The 18,948-nt window shown below is 42.9% G+C and overlaps 1 protein-coding gene across 1 annotated transcript in view; it reads right to left on the reverse strand.

Annotated features, from left to right (window-relative positions):
• POU5F1 (POU class 5 homeobox 1) overlaps window positions 1-13,869 on the reverse strand; it is a gene marked incomplete at both ends in the record, with an annotated part of 29,938 nt that extends 16,069 nt beyond the window's left edge. The window contains one exon of the mRNA XM_081319103.1: window positions 13,219-13,869. Within this exon, the coding sequence (XP_081175229.1) occupies window positions 13,219-13,869 (651 nt within the window). The remainder of the gene's footprint in view (window positions 1-13,218) is intronic.
• Between the last annotated feature and the right edge of the window lie 5,079 nt (window positions 13,870-18,948).

The following is an 18,948-nucleotide window of genomic DNA, read 5'->3' on the forward strand; positions in this document are numbered from 1 at the left end:
GGGTCTTGATTGAAAGCCCCAAAGGCAGGATGAGCAGACAGGATAAAGTTATCTGTTATATGTAAGGGTTGTTGAGCAGATATCAGATCTACAAGAGGTGCATTTCTGACAGCAGAAAAGGTAGTGGTCCTTTGAGCTTGTTAGGCTGGCTTGCTCATTCATTCATTCATTCATTCATTCATTCATTCATTCATTCATTCATTCATTCTCTTGTAAAAGTAGCCAACTTATAACAATTCGTTTAGTGACCTTACAACCATCGTGGCATCCCCGTGATTACATGATCAAAATTCAGATACTTGGCATCTGACTCATATTCATGACGGTTGCAGTGTCCCAAGGGTCATGTGATCCCCTTTTGTGACCTTCTGACAAGCAAAGTCAGATTCACTTAACAAGCATGTTACTAGTGTAACAAGCGCAGTGAATCGCTTAACAACTGTGGCAAGAAAGGTCGCAAAATGGGCCAAATTCACTTAACAACTGTCTCACTTAGTGACAGTAATTTTGGGCTCAATTGTAGTTGTAAGTCCTGGACTACCTGTACTGTTATTGTGTGAAGTCTCCAGATTGCAGTGGAATATAAATGCAACAGAGGAAGAAGCTGCTGTTGCTCCATTCTACTAGTAGTGCTTTAATTTAAAAAAAAAATAGGAAGTTTGAAGAAGTCCTAAAGAGCTACTCATGTTTGGCCAGACTACTTGAAAGAAAAAAGTTAAGGAAATGATTGGTCCATTAGTGGGGGAAAGTGGCAAGAAGGTGACAAGCAACAGGGAGAAAGCAGAACTATTTAACTTGTTTTTTGCATCTGTCTTTACACAAAGGGAAAAAACAGTCCAACCTACCCAAACCAGTGCCATAAAAAACAATAGAAACGCAAGTTAAGATAGGCAAGAAAATGGTAAGTGAGCGCCTGTCCAGCCTAGACGAGTTCAAATCACCAGGACCAGACGGATTGCACCCCAAGGTTCTCAAGGAACTGGCAGATGTGATCTCAGAACCCCTGAACTATATTTTCCAAAGATCCTGGAGCACTGGGGAACTACCAGAGGACTGGAAGAGAGCTGATGTAGTTCCCATCTTCAAAAAAGGGAAAAAAATAGATCCAGGAAACTACAGACCTATCAGCCTGACCTCAATACCTGGGAAGATTCTGGAAAAGATAATCAAACAACAAATCAGCGAACACCTAGATGCAAACAAAGTCATCACTAAAAGTCAACATGGGTTTGTCAAAAACAGATCCTGCCAGACAAATCTTATTGCATTCTTTGACCAAGTGACAAAACTAGTGGACCAGAGGAATGCTGTAGATATAATTTACTTGGACTTCAGTAAGGCATTTGATAAAGTAGATCACAACCTACTACTTGGTAAGATAGTAAAATGTGGGTTAGACAGCATCACCACTAGATGGATTCGTAGCTGGCTGACAGGCCGTACTCAGCGTGTGGTCCTCAATGGAACCGCATCTACATGGAAGGAAGTGTGTAGTGGGGTGCCCCAGGGCTCTGTTCTGGGCCCAGTGCTCTTCAACATCTTCATCAACGATTTGGATGAGGGGATAGATGGGGAACTCATCAAATTTGCAGACGACACCAAGCTGGCAGGAATAGCCAATACTCCAGAAGATAGGCTTAAGATACAGGAGGATCTGGACAGACTCGAACACTGGGCACTATCTAACAAAATGAAATTCAATTGTGAAAAAAGTAAGGTTCTACATTTAGGCAGGAAAAATCAAATGCACATGTATAGTATAGGTGGTACCTTGCTCAATAGTAGTAACTGTGAGAGAGATCTCGGAGTCCTAGTGAACAATCACTTAAATATGAGCCAGCAATGTGCTGCAGCTGCCAAAAAAGCCAACACAGTGCTAGGTTGCATTAATAGAGGGATAGAATCAAGATCACATGAAGTACTAATACCACTTTACAATGCCTTGGTAAGGCCACACCTGGAATACTGCATCCAGTTTTGGTCACCACGATGTAAAAAAGATGTCGAGACTCTAGAAAGAGTACAGAGAAGAGCAACAAAGATGATTGGGGGACTGGAGGCTAAAACATATAGGGAACGGTTGCTGGAATTGGGTATGTGTAGTTTAATGAAGAGAAGGGTGAGGGGTGACATGATAGCAGTGTTCCAATATCTCAGGGGCTGCCACAAAGAAGAGGGAGTCAAGCTATTCTCCAAAGCACCTGAAAGCAGGACAAGAAGCAATGGATGGAAACTAGTCAAGGAGAGAAGCAACCTAGAACTAAGGAGAAACTTCCTGACAGTTAGAACAATTAACCAGTGGAACAACCTGCCTCCAGAAGCTGTGAATGCTCCAACACTGGAAGTTTTTAAGAAGAGATTGGCCAGCCATTTGTCTGAAATGGTATAGGGTGTCCTGCCTTAGCAGGGGGTTGGACTTGATGACCTCCAAGGTCCCTTCCAACAACTTCTTCATCATCATCATCATTATTATTATTATTATTATTATTATTATTATTATTATTATTATTATTATTATTATTATTATTATTATTTTAATTTCAGTAGTTGCACTGCTCTGGGTCAACCGTTCTGCTGGGATTATATCCTGGTCTAACCTTAAAGAATAGGAAGTAATAGCCACTTTATAGGGAGGATTGCTGTTACTAACACTTTTTATTGCCAATTTATTTAGTTATGTCAGGAATTCTGGCAGCTGAAATCCCAACATATCTTGAGAACCCCAAATTGGGGGTGGCTGACCTCCATAGCAGAGAGGCACAGTTATGGACTACCTTGATAATAAGTTATTGCTCTTCAGATATGACATATGTATCTACAACCCTCATTGCTAGGTTGACCCCACAATAACCTGGACAATTAAAGCTGTATTCCAACAGAGAAGACTTCCTAGTTGGGAAGATTAGATGATAAGTAAACCCAGCTCCAGATTAAATGGAGCTTTTATAGAATTCTGCCACAAATGCATCCCCCATATGTAAGTGTGTCTTGTATTTAAAGGTAAAGGTAAACGTTCCCCCGCATATGCGTGCTAATCGTTTTTGACTCTAGGGGCCGGTGCTCGTCTCTGTTTCAAAGCCAAAGAGCCAGCGCTTGTCTGAGGACGTCTCGGTGGTCATGTGGCCGTCATGACTAGACGCCAAAGGCGCACGCTGTTACCTTCCCACCGGAGTGGTCCCTATTTTTCTACTTGCATTTTTTACGTGCTTTCGAACTGCTAGGTTGGCAGAAGCTGGGACGCGTAACAGGCGCTCACTCTGCTACGCGGCACTCGGGATTCAACCCGCCAAACTGCCGACCTTCCGATCGACAAGCTCAGCGTCCTAACCCACTGAGCCACCGCGTCCCTCTTCTAATACTAGCGTTCCTCTATAACTGGCACTTGACAGCACAGGTTGCCCACAACTTAGAGGTAACACCGTGTTTCCCTGAAAATAAGACCGGGTCTTATTTTTTATTTTTTTGCCTCCAAAAGAGGCACCGGGTCTTACTTTTGGGCGATGTCTTACTCTCCTCCAGCACCGACAGCCCTGCCCAGCCAGCCCGCTTCTTCTTGGGCCGAAGGAGCAGCTTCATGCTGCAGCTGCACTCCAGCCTGCATTTTGCGGTCAAGCCTTTCCGGAAGGCCTCTGCAGACGAGTACCGAGCTATGGATTCAATCCATTGCTCAGTCCTCAGCTGCAGATCTCTTGCAGAACCGGGCTATGGATTGAATCCATAGCTCGATTCTCGCCTGCAGTGGCCTTCCTGGAAAGGCCTGTGACTGAGAAATGCAGGCCCGGCCGCAGAAGACACAGCAGAAGAAGGGGGCTGGCGAGGAGAGGCCTGGATGCGGGGCACGTAGGGCAGATCCACACCCACACCCACCCTACCTTGATTTTTAGGTGTGTGCCTCACTCCAAAACTAGGGCTTATTTTGGGGGTAGGGCTTACATTAGGCCCACCCCCAAAAATCAAGGTAGGGCTTATTTTCGGGATAGGTATTACGTTCGGGAAAACAAGGCACTAGGTTCCTCAACACTAATCACCTGTCCTTCACAAACTGATCTAGTTCTCCTGTAGAGCTCTTACCACATCCAGTGGCAATGAATTCCAAAGGTTAATTATGTCGTATATGAAGAAAATAGTTTCTTTTGTCTATTCTCAATCTCCTTCCAGTCAACTTCAGGGATGAACCCAGGACCCATAACACTTTGAAAAAAGAGGCTGGGGAAGAAAGAGCAACGTCTTGCCCCCTTCCTCCTGCCGTTCTTTTTATTCACCTTCATTTACAGGTAGTCCTCGACCTATGACCACAATTGAGCCCAAAATTTATTTTGTGAGGCGAGACATTTGTTAAGTGAGTTTTGCCCCGTCTTAACAATCTTTCTTGTCACAGTTGTTAAGTGAATCACTGCAGCTGTTAAGTTAGTAACACGGTTGTTAAGTGAATCCAGCTTCCCCATTGACTTTGCTTGTCAGGAGGTGACAAAAGGGGATCACATGATCCTGGGACGCTGCAACCGTCATAAATATGAACCAGTTGCCAAGCATCTGGATTTTGATCACGGGACCATGGGGATGCCATAACGGTCGTAAATGCGAAAAAAAAGTCATAAATCGCTTTTTTTTGTGCCGTTGTAACTTTGAATGGTCACTAAACAAACTGTTGTAAGTTGAAGACTACCTGTATTTATTTAAAGCATTTCAACTCAGGTATGACTCTTAAAAAAAAAGAAAGGAAGAGAAAGGAAAAAAAGATCAACAGATATGAGCCCCAAATTTCTGTTGCTAAGCAAGGCAGTTGTTAAGTTAGCCATGCCCCATTTTATGACCTTTTGCCATGGTTGTTAAGTGAACCATGGTCATTAAGTGAATCTGGCTTCCCCCGTTGACTTTGCTTCTCAGAGTCTCCCTAGGAAGGTTGCAAATGACAATCCCGGGATCCATTGTAAATACATGCCAGTTGCCAACCAGGGGTAGGCAACCTCGGCTCTTTTATGACTCATGGACTTCAACTCCCAGAATTCCTGAGTCAGCTATGCTGACTCAGGAATTCTGGGAGTTGAAGTCCATGAGTCATAAGAGAGCCGAGGTTGCCTACTCCTGACCCAGACTTTGATCACGTGGCTGTGGGGAAGATGCAACAGTCATTAAGTATGAGAACTAGTCCTAAGTCCTTTTTTTCAGTGCTGTTGTAACTTTGAATGGTCATTAAATGAATGTTTTTAAGTCAAGGACTACCCGTATTTAAGACAATACTACAGGGGATCAGATTGCTTTATTAAATTTGCCCATCCCACTATCCAAGTGACTCTAGGCAGCCTACAATACAATAAAAGCAAAGGTGCAAAAGCAGTAAAAACATTAGAATTAACAGGGATGGATAATGTGGTATGTGAGGATGGAATAAATAAGATGGATTGCATTTTACTTTCCATTTTTAATCCCTTAGCAACGTACGAAAAGTCAGGTTTTCTTATAGCATCGCAATTAAAGTTTCTCAAGAGCCTGGTTACTAAGTATACTCAAGAACCTCTGAGAGGCAAAACAGCAGCTCAAGATAGCGATTACAGAATAAAGTGTCTCTCAGAATATGTCAGTCCAGGAATTTAAGGAGCCTTGGTGGAGCAGAGGGCTAATGCCTCCTTAAGTAACCCCAGCTGCTTGCAATTAGTGCAGGTTCGAGTCCCACCAGGCTCAAGGTTGACTCAGCCTTCCATCCTTCCGAGGTAGGTAAAATGAGGATCCAGATTGTTGGGGGCAATTAAGCTGACTTTGTAATAATGCCGCTTGGGGTGTGTGTGTGAAAGCCCTAACAAGCAGGCATATACATAGAATGAAGGCTACTGCTAAGCTTGTAAGCCGCCCTGAGTCTTCGGAGAAGAGCGGGATATAAATGTAATAAAAATAAATAAATAAAATAAAAAATTTGCATTTAGAGCCAGGACAGAAGCTACATTGAAAGATGCCAAAAAAAACCCAGAGCTACACCAGCCCCAAGCGAAGGCTCTCCAGCCATTCTTTAAAGCAGCGGGTGGGGAATGATGGCCCTTTTATGACTTGTGTGGACTTCAACTCCCAGAATTCTTGAGCCAGCCAACTTCTGGGAGTTGAAGTCCATAAGTCATAAAGGGGCCATCGTTCCACACCTCTGCCTTAAACCAATGTTTTTCAACCTTAATGACTTGAAGAAGTGTGGACTTCAGTTCCCAATATTCCCCAGCCAGCAGGCTGAAACAGTAGCTTAAAGTCTTTCTACTTCTATAACTTTTATTAATGTTTCTTCTAATGCAGACATGTCAAACACAAGGCCCGGGGGCCGGATCTGGCCCGCGAAGTGGTTTCATGTGGCCCCCAAAGCCATCCTGGAAACAGTGAGGGAACGGCCCCCACTACCTTGGCCCTAGCCCAGAGACCCTCCTTTTGCCAGAGACCCACAGATCTGTCCCACTCCTGCCCGGGCCCCCATAGGCACCCTTGATGCCAACGATGTAGAGCTGGCCATGCCCACCCAGTAGGCCATACGCACTCTAGCCACGCCCACCCAGTAGGCCACGCCCACCCTGGCCACACCCACCCGGCCCCCTGAGGGCAACCGCAATGCTGATGCGGCCCTCAATGAAACTGAGTTTGACACCCCTGTTCTAATGTTTAACTAAATCTGTCCTCTGATGCAGGTCCAATGCACCCACAAGGCCTTCTCTCCTCACTGTACAGGTAGTCCTCAACTTACAATCACAACCGAGCCCAAAACGTTTGTCGCTAAGCGAGGCAGTTGTTAAAAGAGAGCTTGGCCGTTTTACGACCTTTCTTGCCGTTGTTAAGCGAATCGTTAGTAACACGGTGGTTTAAGTGCATTTGGCTTCCCCATTGGCTTTGCTTGTCAGAAGGTCGCAAAAGGGGATCACATGACCCTGGGACACTGCAACCGCCATAGGTACCGAGTCAGTTGCCATATGTCTGAATTTTGATCATGTGTCCACGAGGATGCTGCAACAGTTGTAAGTGTGAAAAACGGTCATAAGTCACTTTTTTCAGTGCCACTGTAACTCTGAACAGTCATGAAATCAATTGTTGTAAATCTAGGATTACCTGTACAGTCCTTCAGATATTTGGATAGTGATTTAGTTTCCCTTCCCACTTCTCATTTCTCCTCTAGGCTAAACACACCAAGTGCCCTTCCGCCTTTCTTCACAGAACATAATTTCCATTTAACAATGCCCCTCCATTTAACCATCTGGAGCCAGAGCCAGACCCAGGATTCTGGGTAAGGTTTGATTATAATGCACAATAAAACAGAACACACATTTTAATTTGGAAATGATCTAGTTTAAAAACTATACTATTCTTAATACAACTTTTTTTTCAATTAGATGTTAGTCTGGACAACACTGCTGAGGAACAGTTAGCTCAAGGGTCTTCAAACTTGGCCCTTTTATGACTTGTGGACTTCAACTCCCAGAATTCCTCAGCCAGCGTATGCTGGCTGAGGAATTCTGGGAGTTGAAGTCCACAAGTCATAAAAGGGCCAAGTTTGAAGACCCCTGAGTTAGCTTAACCAATATTTTCCCTACAAGGTAAGTATTCTTCACACCATCCCTACGCATTTGATTATTTTTGCTAAATACGGCATTTTGGATTTTCACGGAATCTAGCTATTTAATTTTGATCTACTAAACTTCATTTCTTAGTTCAGTGGCTTATTCTACCAAAAACACCGCATTTTTTTCTGAATTACATTGAGCAACCCAAGTGGGGTCTTTTGAGAGCCTTCTAACTCAGCCTTCTCCAACACATTTTGAATTGCAAGTCTCATCACCCAACCCATGACTTCAAAGAGTGAAAAGAAACTACAGGACATCCAAGACAAGGAAAAAATCATTTAAATAATTGATAGAAATGCTGAAGAGTACTTTCAGGCAGAGAAACTCAGTTGCTCAGTCAAAATCCTGCTCGGTTCTGAGGTAGAACCTAATGGATCCATCTCATTCCATCGCCATATATATATCACCTAAGTTTTATTAGGTGATAATAAACGACGAGATTTGTTTTTTTGGGGGGGTGGGCAATATGCTGTGTAAACTGCTTAGGGGAGGGGCTGTAAAGCACTATGAAGTGGTATACAAGGCTAAGTGCTATTGCTATTCATCCCTGTTAATTCTAATTTTATTGATCCCTGTTAATTATAATTCTATTTTTATTTTAATGGGTTTTTTTCAACTTTGCTTTTATTTGCAAGCAGCCTAAAAGTTGCTTGGATAGTGAGATGGGCAGCAAATACATTCAACACAACATTATCATCACAGATTCATCTATTCAACTGGTTAACCATAGGGGGGGAAACTAGGAAGAGACAGTCTCTTTGTCAAATGTTTGTTGCTTTTTTTTAAGAAGTACACCTTTCCATTCACCAAATCCATCAAATCAGAAAGAGACTCCTAGATTATCTACTGTAATCTGGGTTTTGCTTTTATTATTTACCTAGATGAATAAGCATTAACTCTGAAGTATTTATAACCTTTCGCTTTAATTTCAATAGCTGGCTTTGATTGATAGCTCTTGGATTCAAGCAATATTCAGTGGATTTGAGAAGACTGTCTGGTTCTGCAGCAAATAGTTATTATACCATTAGCAAGGAGCTTAAAAATAAACTTTATGAGCTCTTTTCGCATCTGCTCAGAAATTCAAGTTGGATCTTTGGGCACTTTGGTAGATCTTGGGTTGGCAAATGGGGTAAGGGGAGATATTTGGTTGCTTCTTTTCTCTGGATTCTTGACTCTTTTTATAGAAATGCTGCACAGTTGCTTTCTCTGGCCACCGCAGGTTCATGGAGTTTCATTAATTAATGTTCCCCAAGGAATGAGAAACTTCAAAGAGTTTTACTTGATCGGGCCAAGGGCTGATCTGGTCCACCACTCTGTATCTCACAGTAGGCAGTCATATACATTCCAAAAACACACAAACATGAATAGGGGGTTGACACCCCTCCTTCACTGTGGCTCCCCAGCAGCTGGTATTTCAGAATAGCAAACAGCCCTGAAGATCAACAGCTTTCTTTCTTGAATTTGCCCAGTCCTCTTCTAAAAAAAAAAAAATCCACACTGATGGCTATCCCCACCCAATGGCAGTGAATTTCATGCAGTGCATGGTTTTAAAAAAATGTTCTGTTAATTGATCCTGAATCGCTGAATATTTCATTTCAACAGGCGACACACAATTCTAATACTGGGAGGAGTAAAACCTGCATTGATTTTATACTAAGCTTATCATGTGTTCTCTCTGGCTTTAAAGAAAAAAACAAACTTCCAACTGTTGTAGTCTTTCCATGCAGGAAAACATTTTAAACTGCCTGATTAATTGGTATCATATTTTTTTTTGCTTTCTTCCATAATCTTCCATAATCATCTTTGAAGAACTACCCAGAATCACTTTGCATAGTGGAACGAGCAGCGTATAAATTCAACAATAAGCTATACACGCTATTGAGATACCAAGCAGTATCGTCTTGTGACAACATTGTTATGCTGCATTGCTAGTTTGTGGCAAAACTGGCATGGATTTCACCCCTTGTTGTGCAATAGAGGTCATACACACTATGAACAAATTGCAATCGTGTCCAAACATCCCCAAATTTCCCCCTAGCCAGAGGGGGCACCAAGTTGGGGAACACTGTTGGGATCCTGCATGTTAGCATAGAAGAGATTTTTCTTACGGCTGATATGCAGGGGAAAAAACAGGGTGAAAGCTAAAACCTTCTCAGTTTGCTTGGGAAAAACACCACTTTCTGCAATACCTGAATTATGGAAACAAATCAAAGCTGTGATTCATTTTACATTATGGTTTTATACCCTCCATAGAGCCTAAAAAGTGGCCAAGTTTACCAAAACAGTAGTTTGCAAATCACACAATGCCAAAGTATGATTTTTGACATACCAGGTCAGGCTAACCCAATCAACCAGAGATTGTTGTATTGTTTATATACTGATCAACTGAATGAATCCAGCTAATGAGTGAGCAAAACAGCTGGAACACAGATGAGAGAAGCAATTAATCAAGAAATCCAAGTCAATGGAGGAGCTTTTCTGGGAGGAAATCTTAAAAAGAGCTTTTTAATTTAAAAAGATTAATCCTCAGTTCCATTAGAAACCTAGAGTTCTTACCCAATAGGAGTGAGGAGAGAAAAAAAAACTTTCTCTAAATTCTCTACAGGTTTATAAGAAATATTTTCTTTTACGGCTTCAGAAATTTATTAGTTCTACCAATCAAGTCCCATTTCTTGATACTGTTCATAATTTATTAGTTGACAACTTGTAACAGCAAATGTTGCATTGTTGTTGTTGTTAGTTGCGAAGTCGTGTCCGACCCATCGCGACCCTATGGACAATGTTCCTCCAGGCCTTCCTGTCCTCTACCATTTTCTGGAGTCCATTTAAGCTCGCGCCTACTGCTTCAGTGACTCCATCCAGCCACCTCATTCTCTGTCGTCCCCTTCTTCTATTGCCCTCAATCTTTCCCAGCATTAGGCTCTTCTCCAGTGTTGCATTAGGAGACTTTAAACAAATTGGGAGGGGTGATTTTATGGCCCTTAATTAACATATTTATATACTGCTTCCCATTAAAAATCTCAAAGCTGCTTGTAACATTAAACACATCCTGGTGCTAATTAATCACAGTTAATCCTCCTGATTCCAGCACAGTAGATCTGAATACTAATTCTTGAATGGGGAAAAAGAAGGGGAAGCTGTTGGCTTTACATCCTTCTCAGCAAGTAAGGCAAAGGATACTTGAGTTGATGGGAGTAATCTGATACAGCTTTACTATGTAATGACTTTTAGAAGAAAGAGGCGCATTTAGAGCCTTTATCTCTAAAAGTTCAAGGGTGTAAAGAAACACACCAGACCATTTTATGAGGAAACTAAAACAATCTTTTCTCAACTTGATCCTCTGTAGCAAGATCTACACAACAATTTTAATTTGTCTGCTTCTAATTTTTGGCACCTTAAAGTGATTATACAATATGGCATGGGCTTTCATCAACTGTAATCTGCTTCCAGTGTATAAAATATGAACCTGAATATTTTTTCCCCCAAATTCATATATATGTAACAGATGGGTGTGGGATTGAAAAAAAATGGAATACAGAAAGTACAGATTTACACAAGACCATTCCTAAAAACCTTTCATAGTGTTATTGCTTCCAAACACAGATACCATGGACACCTTGGTTAGCATTCAACTCAAAGAGATTTGTCATTTAGTATGTTAGGTATAACCAGTAAAATTGGCAACTAAGATTCAGTGTCTTGGGCAAATTCCAAACTGTGGCTAGTAAAGAAACCAGGTTAGCAGTTGTGTGAAGACAGTCACTGAGCTACAAACTAATTATGTCTATATAATATAACACATAATACAATGTAAGCCAAGACAGAGTTAGCTAGTTTGTGTTTCAGTCTTGCAAACCCAACCGCGTATTTATGTTTCAATATAAGCTTAGAGATTCTCATTAAAGCATGACACACAAAAAAAGCACCACCAGGAGAAGAAAGTTGCTTTCTTTACAATAACGAAATGATGGCAGGATATGGCGCTATTTCCAAGCACTTGATGCTGAGCTGGACTCTTAAAACCCTAGTTGCAAATCTTCCAGAGAACAGTTTTTACCAGCTCAGAAATCTTATCCATAGTACTTATGGAGGAGTCCCAATAGAGATCATGGCTTATCCCATTTTGTCCTACCCAGCAACAATAATGCACAGGCGCAAGCCAGACATAAATGTGAAGTCCCAGACGCAAAGGTGTTTGTTTTTTTTCCTTCCAAGAGGCAACTGGACTTTCTTGGCGTTTTTTTCTTTGAAAACATTTCACTTTTCATTCTTGGATGAAAAGCGAAATGTTTTCAAAGAACAAAAAAGCAAGAAAGTCTAGTTGCCTCTTGGAAGAAAAAAAAAACACAAAACACTTTTGGAATAACCATGACCTGGATGACTGAGAATCTCCATAGACGTGAAAGTCCCAGAGCGTTTCATACAATTCCTCAATCCTTCCATTAGCTCCCCACAACTTAGGCAGCATTTGCCTAGCAATCTCCAAAGCCTCAAAAAGACACTAGTGCTAAATAAAACCCTTTGCTGAAATCTTCCGCTAAACCGCTGGGCCAAAACAGATGCTCCACTTGAACTAGATCAGACCCAGGATTGTTAGATAAGTACAGAAAGGAGACTCTTCCTCCGGATTGCAACATCCACCCTGAAGCGCATCTTTTTCTGGGTAGGCAAGATGCAATGAAGAAGAGAAGGGGGGGGGGAGAACCGGGCTAGAAATGCCTTTCTATCTGGAGTAGGAGCCAGAATTCTAAAAGCAACCTTTAGCATCCTGTTAATAAGGGAAATTAGCAACTCTCAAAAAAAAAAAACAACAACAACCCCCAAAACTTGGCAAAGACAATTATTCTTTATTGGCCAAATGAGATTGGACACCCAGGGAATTTGTCTCCGGTGCATAAGCTCTCACTGTACATACAACAACAAAGTGATAGGTCATAAATCCTAGGTCACAGTTGCAATCCTTAATCCTTTTAAAATACAACACCGTGAGGAATCACGGATACCAATAGCAGAAGGTGGTAGAGAAGATGAGAAGGATAATATCAATACAGCCCTAACTGTACTAGGGTCCTCAATTGTGTCCTCGCCAGTTTTTTGTGTTGTTTTTTTGTTTAAAAGAGTTGTTCATTTCTTAATCTTATAACCCTTACTTCGAGAAGCCCCTTGCAAAAACCTCAAGGTTTTTATTTATTTATTTTTATTTTAATTCCATTTATATCCCGCCCTTCTCCGAAGAGACTCAGGGCGGCTGACAAGCTTAGCAGTAGCCTTCATTCTATGTATATGCCTGCTTATTAGGGCTTTCAAACACCCCCCAAACGGCATTATTACAAAGTCAGCTTAACTGCCCCCAACAATCTGGGTCCTCATTTTACCTACCTGGGAAGGATGGAAGGCTGAGTCAACCTTGAGCCTGGTGGGACACGAACCTGCACTAATTGCAGGCAGCTGGTGTTACTTAAGGAGGCATTAGCCCACTGCTCCACCAAGGCTACATAGGTTGGCCCACATAGGTTGGCCCAGGGGGAGGCTCAGCTAATCTCAATGTACACATGTTGTACTTTGACAATAAAGGTTTATTTATTTATTATTTATTTATTTATCATCTCCCCCCCCCAAGCCCCAATCCTACCTCTTCTCCGCTGCCCTCTTCATCTTTCGTTTCCTCCGAGGCCATCTGCTCGCTGGGGCTTTGACTAGCCTCGCTCCGGGGACTGCTCTCCCCACTCCGCACCTCTTCTGGCGGGCTGGCGGGGCTGCTGGAAGGCTCGGGATCCGGACTGGGCGAAGCAGCCTCCTCCTTGTTGTTGTTGTTGTTGTTGCTGCTGCAAGAAGCCGGCCGGGCCTGAGCCGGAGCCGGGGCCGCAGGGACCAGGCAGCCTCCGGCCCAGGGATGCCCCCCGTAATAAGGGCCGGCTTGGTCGAAGTCACGCTCCACTTTGATCTCGGCCTTGGAGGGCTGGCAGGCTTCTCCGGGCTGCGGGAGGGCATAAGGGCCCACCACGATCCCGGGAGGGTGGCCCCAGGCATCCGGCCCGGCAGCAAAAGGGTACCAGGTGCGAGGCCCTTCACCCCCGCCGGGATAAGGCTCCCCGATCCCTCCCGGGGGCCCGTAATCCGGCTTGAAGCCAAAAGCCTGGCCGGTGGTGGCCCCGCTGAAAGCTTCCGGCAAGAAGCCGCCCGGGCTTTCGTGTTGGGGAACAGGCGGGAGGTTGTTGAGATGAAGGCTCTGCACCGGGAAAGGGTAAGGGCGGCCCAGCTCTCGCCTCAAGGGCCCCGCCATGGTGGCCGGTTGGAAAGGCGGTCCAAAAAAAAACACCCCAAAAACCGAGGGCCCCGAAAGGTCGCGACTCTGGCCTGGCTGGGGAAAAGTTAGCCAAAGATGCCCGGGAAGAACCGGGCGGCCGGTGGGGTGGGGTGGGGAAAAGAGGCCGAAATAACCTCTCGGATGGGTTGGTTGAGCGAGGAGGAGGAGGAGGAGACGGACCAAGCTGGAAGGCGTTAGGCGTCCAAGGTCTCTCCTCTTCGGGGGAAAAAAAAATACCCCAAGCCGATGTTTGGGGAGCCAAGAGGCGACGGAGGATAAATCCCACCCCCGCAGCTCAGAAAGATCCGATGGCAAAAAAAAAAAATCTCAGATCGCCGTCCCAAGAAGGGATTCCCCCCCCTCCCCCGATCCCTTGCAGGTGAAGTCAAGTCCAAGGGGAGGGCTGAGCCCCTGTCCTTAAGCCCAAGAGGGGAGCCAGAGCCGGGGCAACGTCTAACAAGCAACGTCGAACAAGCTTCTTTCTCTTTTCCCCCCTCCCCCGTCCCGCTCCCCAAAGTCCAGCGGCGGAGCAGGGAGCCCCACCGCCCCAAAGAGTGAAGACTGCTTTCTCTCCCCCCCCCCCGACTCCGGGCGGCTGGGACAACTGGAGGGGATCGAAAAGCCATCCTGGCAGCGACCCGCCCTCCTGTTTAAGTGGCCCTGACCACACCTCTCCTCCAGGTATTGGCCAAAGGCCAAGAAAGACCCCGGGGGCCTTCCCACCCCGGGGGGGGGGCGGCCCAACTCGTTGATGCCTCTCCCCCCCCCCCGGTGGCCGCCTCTTCAAAGCCCAGCCAAGGCTTGGGATCCAGGGAGGCGCCCCCCCCCCCGCTCCGCCATCCTTGAGCAAGAGAGCTTGGGTTGCTTCCGGGGAAAGCCAGGTTGGAGAGGAGGGGGGGCGGGGGGGGCAGCCCCGGCTTCAAAGCCAAGGGGGAAATGAGGGGTGGGGGGGTAAAGGGGCCACCGAGGGCCTCGATCCCGGGAGAAGAAGAAGCTGGGGGGGGGCCGATCCAGCTCTGCGCTTGGGGTCCCCGAGAGAGGAAGGAGGTGTGCTGAGTGTTGGGTCAATGATAACAAAGAATAACTATTTATTTATTTATTTATTTATTTATTTAATTTAATTTAATTTAATTTAATTTAATTTAATTTAATTTAATTTAATTTAATTTAATTTATTATTAATTAATAAATATGCCGCCCTTCTCCCTAAGGACTCAGGGCGGCTCACAACAATAAAAAATTTTTTAAAAAAACTTAAGAGTAAAACATTTCAAAGAGAATTACGGTAAACAATAAATACGAAATTACAGAACAATTTAACCCAGTAAAAGCCTAATTAAAGAGAAGGTAACCCCTTTACTGTCATTTTTTTTTTCACTGTGGGCACACCACCGGCACACATTAAAAAGGAAATTCTGTGGGCTGCTCTCAAAAGTGTAGACCTAGGTAACGCACACATTATAAACGTGCTATTTACGCCGGAGTGACTTCGCTTCCAAGTTCTGCGCCTCCCGTCCTTTTTTTTTTTTTTTTTTTGCAAGATGCCACCTTCCGGGGGTTGTGCAGGTTTGCAAAGGGGGTGGCTTGCTTTCTTTCCGACCTTTTCAGACGAAGCTCGATGAAGGGTGTATAAATGCATAAACGAGGCCTTTCCAACTGGGCTGGGAGCTTTTCCGGAGGAGAAGGGGCTGCATCTGTTGGATAGGTGCCTGTTAGGCTGCAGCGCAAAAGCGAAAGAACCTTGCAGGAAGAGGAGATAGGGCAGAGCAACCTTAACCCATAGCTTTAAAAGCGGTTAAGAAACAAGGGCTGATTTACTTGGAGTTTCCTTTTATTTATTTACAGAAATTACAGTCTGTGGCCATCTGTACCATATCTAGGCGGCTCACAACCACAAATAAAAACACACCCCCTGAGAATTTACTCTTATCTCTACGTTCTCCCATTGAGATCAAGGTAATGTAGATTGTATTTTTCCCCGTTCAACTATTTCATAGGGGCAGGTTAAGGATATGTAGTTGGACCAAAATGTCACAGCTATGGATATTTAGATCTGGTATCCCTAGCCTAGGCCATGTTAATTGTTGCAAAGACTGGGATTCTCTAATATATATTGATGAAGACTTTCAAATTGTTGGAGGAAAAGTCTCCGTCAATTTATAAACCTTGATTATAAATGTCTCAAAACCTGAGATGATGCAGATTAATATACCTAAACAATTAATTGCAATTTACTCAGTTCTGGTAGCTTTACTGCCTCCCTTTAAGAAGCTTTCTTTCCTCCCCTCTTTACAGTATTGTTAATTTACTTATAGGTAAAGGTAAAGGAGTCCCCGTTACTAGTAGTTGCCAACCTTGGGGGTGGTGCTCATCTCTGTTTCATTTACTTACAGCCCCATTCAAAATATATTCAAAATTAAAAACCTACTTGGGTCAATGGAGCTAGAAAGTGTTAGAAAGAAACCTCACTAGTATCTAACTGTGTTTTAGGAGTGGGGGATTCTCGCTGTAATCTTATGCAGATCTGCGTTTTTGCAATGCAAGTCACTCCTGTGTAGCCTTGCCTATTTAGAAGGTAATTCTAAAGTTGGAATTTAGCATAATTCTTAAGGTGTTTATTCAAAAGTAAGCATTACTGCCTTCTGTGGAGCTTATTGTCCAGGCAACTTTAATAAGGTCACAGCCTTAAAACTTAAGTTGTATATTTCTTCTCAGAAGTAAGCTGAGTTCAATAATTCTTACTTCTTACGAATAAAATTGCTGCTTTATTGTTTGGCATCCTATCTACTGCTTTGCATTCCATAATGTTTGTATCACAGAAGAAAGCCCAAAGTGACTAATAAAAACATATAGTGCTAGCTTATAAAATTATGAAAGTGTGCAGGAAAATAAATGCTACAGAGAATTTTTCTTCCACTTTTAAATGGAAAGTTTATAAACCTGAATCGATAGGTCTCATCTGTATAAGCATTCCCATTGCCATCACGAAACTGGGTCTTATGCGTGGTTACTGGAAGGAATGTACAGCTTGAATACAGTGGCGTGCACTTTCAAGATTTGTGGGTTTACTTTGAATGTGGATGTATTGAATTGACTAAACCCTTCATTTCAGTCAATACAATCCTATTTATACAGGTTGTCCTCAACGTATGACCACAAGTGAGCCCAAGATTGTTGCTGAATGAAACATTTAAGTGGGTTTGCCCCATTTTATGACCTTTCTTGCCGCAGTTGTTAAGTGGATCACTGCAGTTGTTAAATTAGTCAAACTGTTAAGTGAATTGGCTTCCTCAGCGACTTTGCTTGTCAGAAGGTCACAAAAGGGGATCACATGACCCCGGGACACTGCAATCGTCATAAATATGAGTCAATGACCAAAGCATCTGAATTTTGATCCCATGACCATAGGAATGTTACAACAGACATAAGTATAAGTGACTTTTTCCAGTGCCATTGTAACTTTGAACAGTCAATGAACTGTTGTAAATCGAATGAAAGTTTTTATTATGTGCCATCAAGTCCTTTTCAGCTCACAGTGACCACATAGATAGATTTTCTCCATGACAATTCTAAGCTGTTCTTTCAAGTCTGCTAAAGATAACAACAATAGAGTTGGAAGGCGCCTTGGAGGTCTTCTAGTCCAACCCCCTGCTCAGGTAGGAAACCCTATACCAGGGGTGGGCAACCTTGGCTCTTTTATGACTCCTGGACTTCAACTCCCAGAATTCCTGAGCCAGAGTGAGAGACCATTTCTCTATTTGTCATGCTTATAATTCCTTTTTTTTGCAATAATTTTATTGATTTTTTAAAACATAGATTACTTAATAATTGGTAAACAGTGTGTTGTCTGGATTTACATTTGTAAAAGAATCACTAACAATTGATTTCTGTAGTTCATAATCCACATAATGCTTTTAGTTGATTTCCTCTTTTACCCAAAATGTCTTTTGCAAACATTTAATTAATAAAGTTCTTATTATTTTGATAGATAACAATTAAATATATATTTTCCCAATATTCCTAAAAATAATAACCACATCGATATAATATTTCTTTTCTTTATTGAAAAGTTTTAACATACATTTTTTCCCTTAGAAAATCCCCCCTCCCCCACCCTTCTCCCTCCCCCCCTTCCTCCCCCCCTCCCCCCCCCCCCGACTTCCCAGAGCTAAATACAAGGTATGTATAAAAAAAACCAATCATAAACAACCATATACTAACAACCATAAACTCTAAAATCTATCACTCTCTAGCTTATATAGGATAAAACAATCCTTAGTAATATTAAATATATATAAAAAGAAACTAATATAGAAAAAGAAACAAAGAAAGAAGCCTTATTCAAATATAAAACTTCTTAACCCTATACTTATTCTAGATAAACTCAAACCATTCTCTCCCTTCCATAATATAGCGTTCCTGCAAGTAATCTTGCAAATAGGCCGAAATCTTCGCCATTTCAACCAAGTCGGAAACCTCTAAAGCCCACTCTTCTATGGTCGGCAGTTCCTCTTTCCAGTACTAACCTATCAAAAGTCTTGCTGCCGTAATTAAATTCAACATCAACTTAGTATGTTCCACCAGACTTTTATCCAAAAAGCCTTAACCTTTTTACAAGTCCACCATATATGAAAATATATTACGTCTTCATCACCGCACCTCCAACATTTAGGCTAATGATTCAGATACATACTTAGCTTTTTAAAATCTAAATACCATCTATAAAACAATTTGTAAAAATTCTCTCTTAGATTTCAAACTTGTTTAAATTTTACATTCCTCACCCAAATCTTTTCCCACCTCCCACTACTTGGCTGTAAGTACGTTGTGAAAGTTCCATAGACTTCTGCTGTTCTTGTTCTTTTATCTTTTTTGATCGTTTTAAAGCAGCACGCGTCACCCTCTGTTCTCTGGGATCATCCAAAGGTGTTATAACTTGATCTCCTCCAGCACCATTCTCCTCTGTCTGTCCATCTTCAGCCTCTTGATGTTCTCCTTCTCCAGATCCCTTTGCAGCTTCCAGAAGTGTTAATGGGGTTGCTTTTAAAACATTAT

This window comes from Vipera berus, assembly GCF_964194415.1.
Source record: "Vipera berus genome assembly, chromosome: 2".
NCBI lineage: Eukaryota > Metazoa > Chordata > Lepidosauria > Squamata > Viperidae > Vipera > Vipera berus.